Source organism: Babylonia areolata, chromosome 13 (genome assembly GCF_041734735.1).
Source record: "Babylonia areolata isolate BAREFJ2019XMU chromosome 13, ASM4173473v1, whole genome shotgun sequence".
NCBI classification, from domain to species: Eukaryota; Metazoa; Mollusca; class Gastropoda; order Neogastropoda; family Buccinidae; genus Babylonia; species Babylonia areolata.
This window is the reverse complement of record NC_134888.1, coordinates 21,119,349-21,134,348: the sequence shown is the minus strand read 5'-3', so window position 1 is coordinate 21,134,348 and position 15,000 is coordinate 21,119,349. Positions and strand designations below refer to the sequence as shown.

The 15,000-nt window shown below is 46.9% G+C and overlaps 1 protein-coding gene across 1 annotated transcript in view; it reads right to left on the bottom strand.

Annotated features, from left to right (window-relative positions):
• LOC143288874 (uncharacterized) overlaps window positions 1-15,000 on the bottom strand; it is a 20,081-nt gene that overhangs the window by 1,773 nt on the left and 3,308 nt on the right. Inside the window, exons 2-6 of the mRNA XM_076597531.1 lie at window positions 10,472-10,535; window positions 9,538-9,663; window positions 7,344-7,484; window positions 2,409-2,543; window positions 128-263 (exon numbers count right to left, since the gene is read on the bottom strand). Coding sequence (XP_076453646.1) covers window positions 157-263; window positions 2,409-2,543; window positions 7,344-7,484; window positions 9,538-9,663; window positions 10,472-10,535 — 573 coding nt within the window. The 3' untranslated portion in view covers window positions 128-156. The remainder of the gene's footprint in view (window positions 1-127; window positions 264-2,408; window positions 2,544-7,343; window positions 7,485-9,537; window positions 9,664-10,471; window positions 10,536-15,000) is intronic.

Genomic DNA, 15,000 nt, shown 5'->3' with positions numbered 1-15,000 from the left:
CACACACACACACACACACACACACACACACACACAGATAGGCAGATAACGCAAATCCAGCAGACAGACAGACAGACAGACAGACAGACAAACGCCTGTAGGCTGTATGTAGTCTCACTGAACCCACCAGTCGCGTGACGGACACAGCAGCGCCGGTCAGGCTGATCCTGAACACAGGCCAGAGACGTAACTTCCGCCCGCGCAGACGATGGTGTCGTTCTGACACAGTCCTCCTATTGCGTGACACTTATCGTCAGGGTGCGCTGTGCACAGAAGTCAACAGTGTGTATTCGTATTCGTATTCTTCTTCTTTTTCTTCTGCGTTCGTGGGCTGCAACTTCCACGTTCACTCGTATGTGCAGGAGTGGGATTTTACGTGTATGACCGTTTTTACCCCGCCATGTAGGCAGCCATACTCCGTTTTCGGGGGTGTGCATGCTGGGTATGTTCTTGTTTCCGTAACCCACCGAACGCTGACATGGATTAGGGGATCTTTAACTTGCATTTTTGATCTTCTGCTTGCGTATACACACGGAGGGGGTTCAGGCGCTAGCAGGTCTGCACATTTGTTGACCTGGGAGTTCGGAAAAATCTCCACCAGGTGCCGTTACCGAGATTCGAACCTAGGACCCTCAGATTCAAAGTCCAACGCTTTAACCATTCGGCTATTGCGCCCGTCACTTCATCTTCGTTCGTGAGCCGTGACTCTCATATTCACTTGAACACACGAGTGGGCTTTTACGTGTATGATCGTTTTTACCCCCCGCCGCGTAGGCAGTCATTCTCCGTTTTCGGGGGGTTGGGGGTACATGCCGCTTATGTTCTTGTTTCCATTATCCGCCGAACGCTGACATGGATTACGGGATCTTTTACGTGCGCATTTGATCCTCTACATGCGTATACACACGAAGGGGGTTCAGGCACTAACAGGTCTGCACATTTATTGACCTGGAAGATCGGAAAAAATCTTCATCCTTTACTCACCAGGCGCTATGACCTGGATTCAAACTCGATGTAACGTCCCAAACCGTCTTGGAAAATCAAACTGAGCGTCCAGTCATTTGGATGAGACGATAAACCCCGAGTTTCCGTTTGCAGCTCGCACTCGGCACACCGCTAAAATAAAAAAAGAAAGAAAAAAAAAAAAAGAACCCAGGGCATCATAAGTGTTGGTAAAATTTTGCGGAAAAAATCCACCCAGACATGGGCGCGCGCGCGCACACACACACACACACATCTATATATATACTCGTCCTCAGAAAGAAAAGATCTGAGCACATCGCTCCTATTTTGCAACATCTCCATTGGCTCCCTGTCTCACACAGAATAAAGTATAAGATCAGCACTCTATGTTATAAATGTATTCACAAATCTGCCCCTTCCTATCTTTGTGGCTGCCTTCACCTCTACACTCCATCTCGCTCTCTTCGATCGGATTCGGATCCACTCAGTTTACGCATATCCAGATTCAAACACTCCACTGTTGGACGCCGTTCTTTCTCTGTCTCTGGACCGTGTATTTGGAATGAACTTCCTCTTTCGCTTCGTCAGGTCTCAGCACTCAGCTCTTTCAAGTCTGGCCTTAAAACCCACCTCTTCACAAGATAGCCTCTGTCCCCTACCTCTTCCTTGTCTTCAGTTTCTTCAGTTTTAGAGTTATGCGTGCGTGTGAATGACTGGTGTGAAAGATTTGTCTCTGCACAAGATTCAGCGCGATATAAATACTATCATTACTATTATATGCATTCGCACAATACCTGATAAAGTGCTTTGGGTTAATTTATGCTGCTGGTCAAGGCATGGTAAGCCACCTTGCAGATATGATGTGGCGTATGTGGATTTGTCCGAACGCAGTGCATGACGCCTCCTTGTGAAACTAAAACCGAGGCGGCGCTCTCTCATAGGGCTGAACTTCGATCAAACTTCAACTCACAGGTAGCTCGTTTTTTGAAAGATTTCAACCATTTGTCGAACTATTTTTGTGGAGTGATGGCCTAGAGGTAACGCGTCTGCCTAGGAAGCGAGAGAATCTGAGCGCGCTGGTTCGAATCACGGCTCAGCCACCGATATTTTCTCCCCCTCCACTAGACCTTGAATGGTGGTCTGGACGCTAGTCATTCGGATGAGACGATAAACCGAGGTCCCGTGTGCAGCAATCACTTAGCGCACGTAAAAGAACCCACGGCAACAAAATGGTTGTTCCTGGCAAAATTCTGTAGAAAAATCCACTTCGACCGGAAAAACAAATAAAACTGCACGCTGGAAAAAAATGAAAAAAAAAAAAAAAAAAAAAAAAAAAGGGTGGCGCTGTAGTGTAGCGACGCGGTCTCCCTGGGGAGAGCAGCCCGAATTTCACACAGAGAAATCTGTTGTGATAAAAAGAAATACAAATACAACTACAAACCCACCCTTCACGTCAGGCAGACAACAACGACGATTGACTGGTCCCTCACACAGCCCGCTGACGTAAGTTCCGCCCACGCACGTGATGGTAGTGTAGGCACACGTGCCCCCGAACTTGTGACACTTCTCATCGTTGTACGCTACACAACAAACACGTACGTTCGTTATTTAAGAGTGTGTGTGCATATGTGTGTGTGTGTGTGTTAGGGGGTGTATGTAGTGTAGTGTGGTGTGGTATAGAGTATGTGTGTGTGTTTGAGGGTGTAGTGAAGTGTGTGGTGGGGGTTAGGGGGTGCACGGGAGGGGTAGTACCTCTAGAGGGGTGGCTTGTCACGCTCTTCCGGGAGTGGTTCGTCTTCTGTTGGTCCCCACCGGTACCCAGCTCTCACTTATGGGTCCTAGAAGCTGCTAGCATGCGGCAGCGCCCAACCCCCGGCCAACGGCTTTGACAGGCTGGCTAAACTAGGTGAGGGTAGCCGACGGGTCTCAAACCCTCGGTGAGTTAGGGCTTGTCTACCCCAAGCATGTGAAGACTGGATCCGGCGGACTCTGGGGAAGAAACCTTCATGGTTCAACGGAGAGGAAGGCGGTTGCAGCAGAGCACTGTGGAGTGCTGAGGGCAGGATGAGGCACATAGGACATCCTGGTCATCCACTGCATCCGTTTCCATCTCCAGTCGTCTTGACCTCGTCTTGCCACTGGATACAGACGGTCTCGGACAAGAGAGTGAGGTCGACGTTGCGCAACTCCTCCTCACTATAAACAAAGTCATCGCGCAAGTCATCAGTCATCCTTCATCCCATACCGCCATTTTCCCCAAGCCCTGTGGCGACAGGCGAGCGACGAAGCGACAGGTGTGGGTACATTGGCAGTCGTAGCCGCGGACCTGCACACAGGCGGCTCAGGCCATAGGGTCGTTTTTCACCGACTGGAGCAGCGGTGGAGATCGGCAGCCCCCTGAGCGACTGAGCAGCCCTCTTCAGGACAGCATTGCTCACCTCCATGGCATGAGGAAGGGGCTAGAAAAGGTGCCCTAAACATTGCCTGCTCCACACCACCCTAGTCAGCATACCGCGGCTGACGGGGACCCTACTCAAGCGGTCGACACACAAAGGAAAGAAAGAAGAAAACAAGGAGCACCCCATTGACCATTGCCACATGGAACGTACGTACGCTTCTGGACAGAGGCGACTCGGACAGACCACAGAGACGCACATCACTCATTGCGAGTGAACTAGCCAGGTACAACATCGACATCGCTGCCTTAAGTGAGACCAGACTGGCAGAAGAAGGCGAACTCTGTGAGCAAGGCGCAGGCTACACCTTCTTTTGGAGTGGTCGCGGACCTGAAGAGAGACGTGAGGCTGGAGTTGGCTTTGCAGTGAAGACAACCCTCGTTGGCAAGCTGGCTGGCCCTCCGAAAGGAGTGAACGATCGCCTGATGACGATGAAACTCCCTTTATGCAACGGGAAGAAGTTGACCACCATTGTCAGCGCCTACGCGCCCTCCATAACCAACCCGGATGAGATCAAGGACAAATTCTACTAGGACCTGAACGCTGTCATCACCACTGTTCCCAACGCAGACAAGCTCATCATTCTTGGTGACTTGAACCCGAGAGTTGGCTGTGACAGCACCTCCTGGGAAGGCGTGATTGGGAAGCATGGGGTTGGCAACTGTAACAGTAATGGTCAACTACTTCTCCAGACATGTGCCGAGCACGACCTTCTTATCACAAACACCGTCTTCTGCCTCCCTACCCGTAACAGGACGTCATGGATGCATCCTCGCTCTGGGCATTGGCATCTCATCGACTTTGTCATCGTCAGGAAGAGGGACAGGCAGAACGTACGAGTCACGAGGGCCATGTGCGGCTCCGAGTGCTGGACAGACCACCGCCTTATCGTCTCCAAACTCAACCTCCACTTCCAGCCCAAGAGACGGCCTCAGGGCATGAAAGCACCCAAACGCCTGGAGCTAGGCAACATCAAGCAGAGCTTTGCTGACACCCTGGAGGAACGCCTTGAGTCCACCGTGCTGGACAACAAGAATGTGGAGGCAGCATGGGGCGCACTGCATGAGACGGTGTACAACACTGCCATGGAGTGCCTGGGGCCTTCTGCCAGGAAGCACAAAGACTGGTTTGATGAGAACTGCACTGAGATCAAGCAGCTGCTGGAAGACAAACGCCAAGCCTACAGAGCCCACACTGAAGATCCCAAGTCACAGTCAAAGAAAGACATACTGAAGAGCGCACGCAGCACCATCCAACTGAAGCTGCGGCAGATGCAGGATTCCTGGTTGAGCAACAGACTGATGAGATCCAGGGCTTTGCAGACAGGAATGACATGAAGAACTTCTATAACGGCCTGAAGTCTACTGTCCCACCACCTCCAGATCTGCTCCACTCCTCAGTGCTGATGGTTCTACCCTAATCACTGACAAGGACGGGATCCTTGAGAGATGGGCTGAACACTTTGACAGTGTACTGAACCGCCCTTCCACCATCAATGATGAAGCCATCAACCGACTCCCCCAGGTGCCAGTCAGTGAGTCGTGGGATGCCATTCCACCTTTGGAGGAGACCCAGAAAGCTATCCATCTGCTATCCAATGGCAAAACCCCTGGCTCAGATTCCAGCTGAGGTCTACAAAGAAGGTGGTATGGCACTGACTGAGAAGCTTCATCAGCTATTCCAGCTCATCTGGCAGCATGAGGCAGTTCCACAGGACTTCAAAGTCGCTTCCATCATACACCTGTACAAGCACAAAGGAAATCGTCAGGCCTGTGACAACCATCGTGGAATATCCCTGCTGTCCGTCGCAGGCAAGACTCTGGCCAGAGTGCTACTCAACCGTCTCATAGCGCACCTTGAGCAAGGTCTCCTACCAGAGAGCCAGTGTGGCTTCCGGAAAGAACGCGGGACTATCGACATGGTGTTTGCTGCCAGGCAGCTCCAGGAGAAGTGTCAGGAACAGAATGCTGACCTTTACTCCACCTTTGTCGATCTGACCAAGGCCTTCGACACTGTTAGCAGAGATGGCCTTTGGAGAATCATGGCGAAGTACGGATGTCCCAGAAAGTTCATCACCATCATATGGCAACTACATGATGGGATGCTGGCCTGAGTTCAAGACAACGGAGAGACTTCAGAACCATTCCCTGTCTCCAGTGGAGTCAAGCAAGGGTGTGTTCTTGCCCCCACCCAGTTCAGTCTCATGTTTTCAGCCATGCTGACAGATGCCTTCAAAGACACTGACGTAGGCATTGGCAACAGGTACCGCACAGATGGCTCACTCTTCAACCTCAGGAGGCTTCAAGCAAAAACCAAGGTGAGGACAAACACCGTCAACGACTTCCTGTTTGCTGATGACTGCGCTCTCAATGCTGCCTCCGAAGCTGACATGCAACACAGCGTCAATAAGTTCTCTGCTGCCTGTGACAACTTTAGCCTCACAATCAGCACAAAGAAGACTGAGGTGATGCACCAGCCAGCTCCAGGAAAGCCTTACGTTGAGCCAAACATCATCAACGGGCAACGACTGAATGCGGTGGACAAGTTCACATACCTGGGCAGTACTCTCTCGCACAGTTGTCATCGACGATGAGGTGAATGCCAGACTTGCCAAAACCAGCGCTGCCTTCGGCAGATTCAATAAGAACGTTTGGAACAGGAGAGGCATCACCCTGGAGACGAAGCTCAAAGTATACAAGGCCATAGTTCTCACCACACTGCTCTATGGATGTGAATCATGGACGGTCTACAAACGCCACGCCAAAAAGCTGAACCACTTCCATACCACCAGCCTCAGAAAACTTCTCGGCATAAAGTGGCAAGAGAAGATCCCTGACACAGAGGTGCTCACTCATGCAAACTTGCCCAGCATCTACACCATCTTGATGCAGGCCCAGTTGCGCTGGGCAGGCCATGTAGTTCGCATGTCAGACCACCGGCTCCCCAAGAAACTGCTGTATGGCAAACTCCAACATGGCAAGCGCTCCCATGGAGGCCAAAAGAAGCGCTTCAAAGACACTCTGAAAGCTTCTCTGAAGGCCTCACAACACATGGGAGCTGAATGCAATGGACAGACCAAAGTGGCGTTCAGCTGTCCACAAAGGCGCCAAATCCTGTGAGGCCAACAGAATCGCTGCAGCAGAGCAATGCAGACAGGCCAGGAAAAGCAGTGCCAGCAAGTCCCCGACAGCCGCCACCATCCCCTGTCCACACTGCGTCAGAACCTTCCGGGCGCGGATTGGCCTGACCAGTCATCTGCGCACCCACAGAGCCCAACCCACCCACCCACCCCCAGGATGACTAGATGGTCCTCGTCGATCCCGACGGACGAACCACAGTGTAGTGTTGTATAGAGTATATGTGTGTGTGTGTGTGTTAAGGGGTGTAGTGTAGTGTAGAGTATGTGTGTGTGTGTGTGTGTGTGTGTGTGTGTGCGTGTTATGCCCGTACACACATTGTAGATCAGTTTATCAATTGCATGTATACATAGCGTGCAATTCATTGTTCTGTACTCACCTGGCACACACATACACACACACACACACACATCACAAACGCTCGCGCGCACTCTCTAAATAAATGAATAGATAAATAAATGAATAAATAAATAAATTTACGAGTGATGTTGTGTCTCTCAGTTTGACGCTGTGTTGTCCTTGTACATGTATACACGTATTGAGTATAACAACATTTACATGTGTATATGTTTGTGTGTCTCTTAGAACAACGGCAGATAATTATATGTAAGTCGATCAATGTGCTACTATCTCCACCGTGGGAAAATAACGATTCATTCAAACGTAGATTCATTCATTCATTCTCTCTAACACATAGACTCACTCACTCACTCACTCACTCACACTTCTGCCACACAGAGTCCAGTCAGACCGACACACAGACACACAGACAGACAGACAGACGTACCACTGTCCGTGACGTTGGAGACACAGCACCGCCTGCCCTGTGGTCCACCGCACAGCCCGGTGAAGTAGCGCCCCCCAAAACAAGGGATGGAGGTGCTCTGGCACTTACCTCCCTTCCCATTGCACTTCTCGTCATAGAAGGCTACCAAGGACAAAAGCTCTTTCAAGATTTGATTGGCTGTTTTAAAACATTTTAATAAAAACTTTTTTTTTTTTTTTATTAACCAAGATGAAAAATACTGTGTTTCAATAGAGAAAAAGGAAAACATAAGCAAAAAGAATCCTGAGCTTATATCGTGCTGTTTAATTAACTCATTCCATACCAACGACCAACAAGGCTGCATTTCACCGCTGCTGTCATCATTAACATATTACAAGCTGAAGGTTCTCACCTTTGATTAACCAACGACCAACAAGGCTGCATTTCACCGCTGCTGTCATCATTAACATATTACAAGCTGAAGGTTCTCACCTTTGATTAAGAGGTGGGTGAAGTGTTATGAATACTGCATTTTTGACGACGAATGCTCGCTTGTAGGCTAGACCATTCTGACACGAACTGGACATGAGGGGGGGTTCTCTGATGGGGAAACAAAGGGAGGTGAGTGGCCGTCCCGAGTGATCTAATTCCGGGACTGGTGAGGCGGGTGGCTAGACACCCTTATGGAGATCCATAAAAGGGCGTTGGCTCAGGAGAGCCACCGACGGCCATCTAGCTCCACCGTGCTGTGTGCATGCCACACGCAGTTGGCCCCCGGGGTGTGTCTACCCATGCATGCGAAGTCTGGATCCGGTAGAATCTGCGGAAGAAACCTATCGGTTCAACGGAGAGGAAGGCGGTTACAGCAACGCACTGTGGAGTGCAGAGAGCAAGATGAGACACCGAAAGGATATCTTGGTCATCCACTGCATCCGTGCTCATCCTCCAGTCGTCTCGACTTAGTCTTGCCACTGGAAATTGGTGAACCCGGACAAGAGAGTGAGGTCGACGTTGCGCAACTCCTCTTCACTTTAAACAAACTCATCGCGCAAGTCATCAGTCATCCAAAATGACCTTTCAGATTGGACTATTCAGCCATCTGCGCATTAACAGATAGATTCATGAGCATCCTCCCCCCCCACCCCCCCCCACCACCACCCTCCCCCCATCCCCCAGCTGGATGACAACGATGGTCATCATCGATCTCGATGGACACACCACCACCACCAATTAACTTGAAGTGGGTTTTTTTTTTTTTTTTGGAGCACGGAGGATTTATATATCATAAACTGGACTATGTGTATCAAATGTGAAGTTAGTGTGAACATTCTTTCATACATGTGAAAGAGTCCTTCGCAACATTGCAAGTTCTGGTTAATTTGCAGAGTTTAATATATCATAATAGTACCCATTTGTCCTCAGAAAACAAGTTATAAAACGAGAATATATACTAAACTGGAAACAACCGTTTTCGGGAAAAAGATCTGTGTCACTCCATGATAAAATGGGAACCATTGCAAACGTTATTCGTTGCACATTTTCTACAAAACACACGCGCGCGCGGTTTCCATTATACGAAACATCTTGAAAATCATAACAACATCTTGAAGATCATATTCTTTTAATGGTTAACGATAAAAATGCACAACAATTTTGCAGGTTCAGTGATAATGCAATGTATTTAAGAACACACACACACACACACACACACACACACACACAAGTAGATACATAGATGTAGCAAACACACACACACACACACACACACACACACACACACACACACACACACACACACAAGTAGATAATTAGATGTAGCAAACACACACACACACACACACACACACACAAGTAGATACATAGATGTAGCACGCACACACACACACACACACACACACACACACACACACACACACATATATATATATATATATATATATATGTATGTATATATATATATATATATATATATACAGATATATAATATGCACTATGTCCATCTGCATTATGTATCACATGCATCACCTCTCCAACCACAACCATCCCCCCTCTTCCCATCTCCATCCACTCCACACGCTCCATCTCCTCCGCCCGCCCGCCCTCCCACCCAACCGCCCTGCTTTTTTCCTCCCTAACCCTTCCACTACACGGCACACATACACCCCACCCGGCAACCACCCGGAAGATAAGTAGAGATAGATAGATAGATACCCACCCGGCACACAGCACTTGCGGGTGTAAGGCCCGTCACACAGGTAAGCGATGTAGTTTCCGGAGCAGCTCACGTCCACGTTCTGACAGAACCCGAAGTTCATGGCGCATTTCTGGTCCCCCTCCGTCCCTGTGAGAGATCGGATGTGTCGAGGCGGGGGGGGGGGGGGGCGAGGGGTGAGGGTTACACACACCAGGCACACACGCACGGACACGTACACACACACACATACATACACCAACGGACACACGCAGACACACATACGCTACGCAAGCTTGCTTGCATGTGTTACACACACATATACACACACGCACGCACGCACACACGCACAAACAAACAAACACACACACATGCAAGCATGCATGCATCACACACACACACACACACACACATGCAAGCATGCATGCAACACACACACACAAACACACACATACACACACACACACAATCAAACAAACACACACACACACACATGCAAGCATGCATGCATCACACACACACACACACACACACACGCACGCACACGCACACACACAAGCATGCATGCATGCATCACACACACACACACACGTACACACACACGTACACACGCACCCACCACACACAAGCATGCACACATCCGAGCGAAAACACATACAAATAGTGAAGGTGCTCAGGTAAGCGGTTTACGGACAGAACTGAAAAACTCAGGAAACCACATGCGGACAGGCTTGCTCACAAACGTTCGCGCGCACCCGCGCCCGCACGCACACAGACACACACACACACACACACACACACACGCAGACACGCAGACACACACACACACACACACACACACACACACACACACACACACACACACAGTTTAGGGAAGGAAAAGGAAGGAATAGAAGCAATGACGAAAATGTAAATATATAAATAAATAATAAATAAATAGATAAAAGGGTTTACCTACCACTTGCACAAATGGCCAGAACGGTTACAATGATTAGCCCTTTCGGAGGAATCATCGTGAACTTCTGTAATGAGCCAAACAAAAACGGTATAACAGCCACACAAGACACTTCAGTTCAGTTCAGTTCAGTTCAGTTCAGTTACTCAAAAAGGCGCCACAGCCTTCGGACAAATCCATATACGCTACACCACATCTGCTAAGCAGGTGCTTGACCAGCAGCGTAACCACATCGCGTTTAGTCAGTCAGGCTTTGAGAAACTCAAGACAAGTCATATACTGGAACCCTGTCAAAACGGCAAAAGGAAAGGATTGGGCCCTGCCTATTCTTGTATTTGTATTTTGCATTTTGTATTTCTTTTTATCACAACAGATTTCTCTGTGTAAAAATTCGGGCTGCTCTCCCCAGAGAGAGCGCATCGCTACACTACAGCGCCACCCAATTTTTTTATTTTTTTTTCCCCTACGTGCAGTTTTATTTGTTTTTCCTATCGAAGTGGACTTTTCTACATAATTTTGCCAGGAACAATCCTTTTGTTGCCGTGAATTCCTTTGACGTGCGCTAAGTCCATGCTGTACACGGGACCTCGGTTTACCGTCCCATCCGAATGACTAGTGTCCAGACCACCACTCAAGGTCTAGTGGAGGGGGAGAAAATATCGGCAGGTGAGTCGTGATTCGAAGCAGTGCGCTCAGATTCTCTCGCTTCCCAGGCGAGCGGGTTACCTCTAGGCCATCACTACACATACATGAATCACTCGTCAATGACACAGTTAAATGTGTCATTATTACGATGTCGTTTATAAAGATGCTTTTAACTATGCACATGAAACCTTGAAAAGACAAGCAAAGAAGATTAAAAAGCAACAAGAGCAAACCCTACCTGACTGGCAGTTGTTAACGAAGTGACGTTTGTACAGCAAAGGTAGGAGGTTAACAAGCTACTTTCACGGATGTACGAAACGGTGCATGTGTGTTCTCCGTTTTTATTCGTCACACACACACACACACACACACACACACACACACACACACACACACCTCCTTCATCACACACACACACACACACACATCTCCGTCATCACACACACACACACACACACACACACACACACACACACACACATCTCCGTCATCACACACACACACACACACACAAACGTGTCATCCCGGACCTTCCAAGGAATGGGGATGGGGAGAGAGGATGGAACGGGAGGGGAAAGTAGGGGTTTCTACGGATCGGCATGGGACAGGCGTTTCTTTGTCTCCTGTAGTCTGTGTGTGTGTGTGTGTGTGTGTGTGTGTGATGAGGGAGGTGTGTGTGTGTGTGTGTGTGTGATGAGGGAGGTGTGTGTGTGTGTGATGAGGGAGGTGTGTGTGTGTGTGTGATGAGGGAGGTGTGTGTGTGTGTGTGTGTGATGAGGTGTGTGTGTGTGATAAGGGAGGTGTGTGTGTGTGTGTGTGTGTGTGTGATGAGGGAGATGTGTGTGTGTGTGTGTGTGTGTGATGAGGGAGGTGTGTGTGTGTGTGTGTGTGTGTGTGATGAGGGAGGTGTGTGTGTGTGTGTGTGTGTGTGTGTGTGTGTGTGTGTGTGTGTGTGTGTGTGTGTTTGTGATGAGGGAGGCCCAATTTTGTTTTCTTACTTTATAAACGAACTAGCAATTCAGGTAATTAATAATGGGAGACACGGAGCTTTGTTTTCAGTTGATACCTTTGAATCGCTCATACTTTTGATAGCTGATGATGTTATTTTAATGTAAGAAACCGTTGTAGGTCTACAAACAAAGCTGAATTATTTGCACCGTGCGGCAGATTCACTTCAATTAAAAGTTAATATGACTTAAAATAGTATCATAGTATTTCGTAAAAGTGGTTATCTGAGCAGCAGGGAAATATGGTTGTAAGGTGATGCATTGATGCCTGTTGTTAATGTTCATAAATATTTGGGAATACTTTTCTCCAGACGTTTGAGTTTTGTTGGTGCTTACAAAGATTTAGCAAGAAGGGCCAAAAGTGCTTTAATCTGTATTGATGAACAAGTTACGTGTGTTCAGAAGAGGCAGGCCAGAAAGTCACGGGCAAACAAGCTCCCTGACAATGATATGCCTGTCTTTGTCTGCCCCAACTGTCAGCGAACATTTCGTGCGCAGATTGGACCATTCAGCCATCTGCGCACTCACAGATAGATTCATGAGCATCCCCCACACACACACACCACCACCACCCTCCCCCCATCCCCCAGCTGGATGACAACGATAGTCATCATCGATCTCGATGGACACACACCCCACCCACATGTGTTCAATGACACTTCTTTTGATTTACGTATTAAGCTATTTGATGCTCAGGTACAGCCATTTGTGTTATGCGGTTCAGAGTTATGGGGCCTAGATAGAGCCGCTATTCACTGTGAATCATTTCATACTTTTGCTTGAAAGAAATTCTTCGGTGTTGATAGGCAAACTTCTAATGATTTAGTTTGTGGAGAAACAAATCGATACCCGATGTATTTAGTTGCTGCAGTCAAATGTGTTCGTTACTGGTTAAGGTTATCACAAATAGATGACAACAAATTACCCCGTAGAGCTTTTGATATGCTGTTTGATTTAGATACTAGAGGCAGAATAAATTGGGTAACAAAGATTCGCCGCTGTTTATTTGAGTATGGGTTTGGTTTTGTCTGGTTAAACCAAGGTGTTGGCAGCATTCAGTCATTTATTTATGCTTTTCGCCAAAGCTTGATTGATTGTAGATGGCAGAAATGGTCTGACCATATCCAACATAGTGAAAGATTTGCTTTTCATAGGAATTTTTGCAATGTACCGGACTTGAAACCATACCTGATGTTAAATATGGATAGACGTTTGAAATACATTTCAGGTATTTCGGAGTTAGCAGTTCATCATTTTAGATATAGAACGTGTAATGACAGTAATCTGATTTGTCCATTGTGCAAAAGATTCGACAGAAAATGAAATGCACTTTGTTCTTTGATGTCCAGCTTTGAGTTTCAGTTTCAGTAGCTCAAGGAGGCGTCACTGCGTTCGGACAAATCCATATACGCTACACCACATCTGCCAAGCAGATGCCTGACCAGCAGCGTAACCCAACGCGCTTAGTCAGGCCTTGAGGGGAAAAAAAAAGAAAAAAAAGGTGAATAAATAATAGATAAGCTTACACAAATAAATAAATAATAATTATGATGTTAAAAAAAAAAGAAAGAAAAAAAGGTGAATAAATAATAGATAAGCTTACACAAATAAATAAATAAATAAATAATAAGAGGAAACATTTATCAAGCTTAAACACTGAAAACAACCAAAAATGTACAAACTGAACGTATTGATGTCTTCAATCTCCTGTGAAATTGTTAGAAACCTTTCTTTTTATCTGTATAATGGTTTCAAATTCCGAGAAACCAGTACGTCATGAGAATACTGATTTTTATATGCATTGTGTTTCATAGCTAGGCTAGTTTACGTTTCGAAGTGACGTTAATTTTTCCATGTATGTTGCATTATGGTGTTTCCATTACATTATGTTCACATACCCCTTTATAAAGGGCCTTGGCCTATATATGAATAAATCATCTTGAAATCTTTCTCTGTCTCTCTCTCTCTCCATTTGTTTTACTTGTCCACTGTATCATGATTTCAGCGCACGTATATTTGTCCATGTGTGTTGAGGCGCGCTTACCGTTTCCTGTGTGTGTGTGTGTGTGTGTGTGTGTGTGTGTGTGTGTATGTGTGTGTGTGTGTGTGTGTGTGTGTGTATGTGTGTGTGTGTGTGTGGTGCAGGATATTGTCCTTCGTTTACAAATAGGTTCAGAAACGTGTACGTCTGTCTGTGTGTGTGTCTGTGTAGCGAAGAATCTTTCCGTTCAGAATTCCTTACTGTACACACATACAGCGGGCAGGCTGTTGGGCGCGTGAACACACACACACACACACACACACACACACACACACACACACACACGAGAAAGAGGAAACGGAAAGCACGCCTCACCACACATGTACAAACACACGCGCGCTAACTGAAAGCAAGCCGGATACTTCTGATAAGTAGAACTCAAAACGTTGACAGCATGTGAGACGGGGAACTGACAAGGTACAAGAAAAAAAGAAAGATAGAAAGAAAGTATAAATGAATGAATGAATGAACGAACGAACGAACGAATAAACAAATGAATGAATGAATGAGTGAATAAATGAATGAATGAATGAATGAACGAACGAATAAACAAATGAATGAATGAATGAATGAATAATTGAATGAATGAATGAATGAATGAATGAATGAATGAACGAACGAATAAACAAATGAATGAGTGAATGAATGAATAAATGAATGCATGAATGCATGAATGAATGAATGAATGAATGAATGAATGAAATAAGAAAGAAAAAAAACAAACAAACAAAAATCACAGAGAAACAGAGATTTTTATTTTATTTTATTTTTTTAAGAAGAAGGAAAAAAGGTCACTGTCCCACACTATGCAGAATCTTACACAGAACACCCAGACAGCG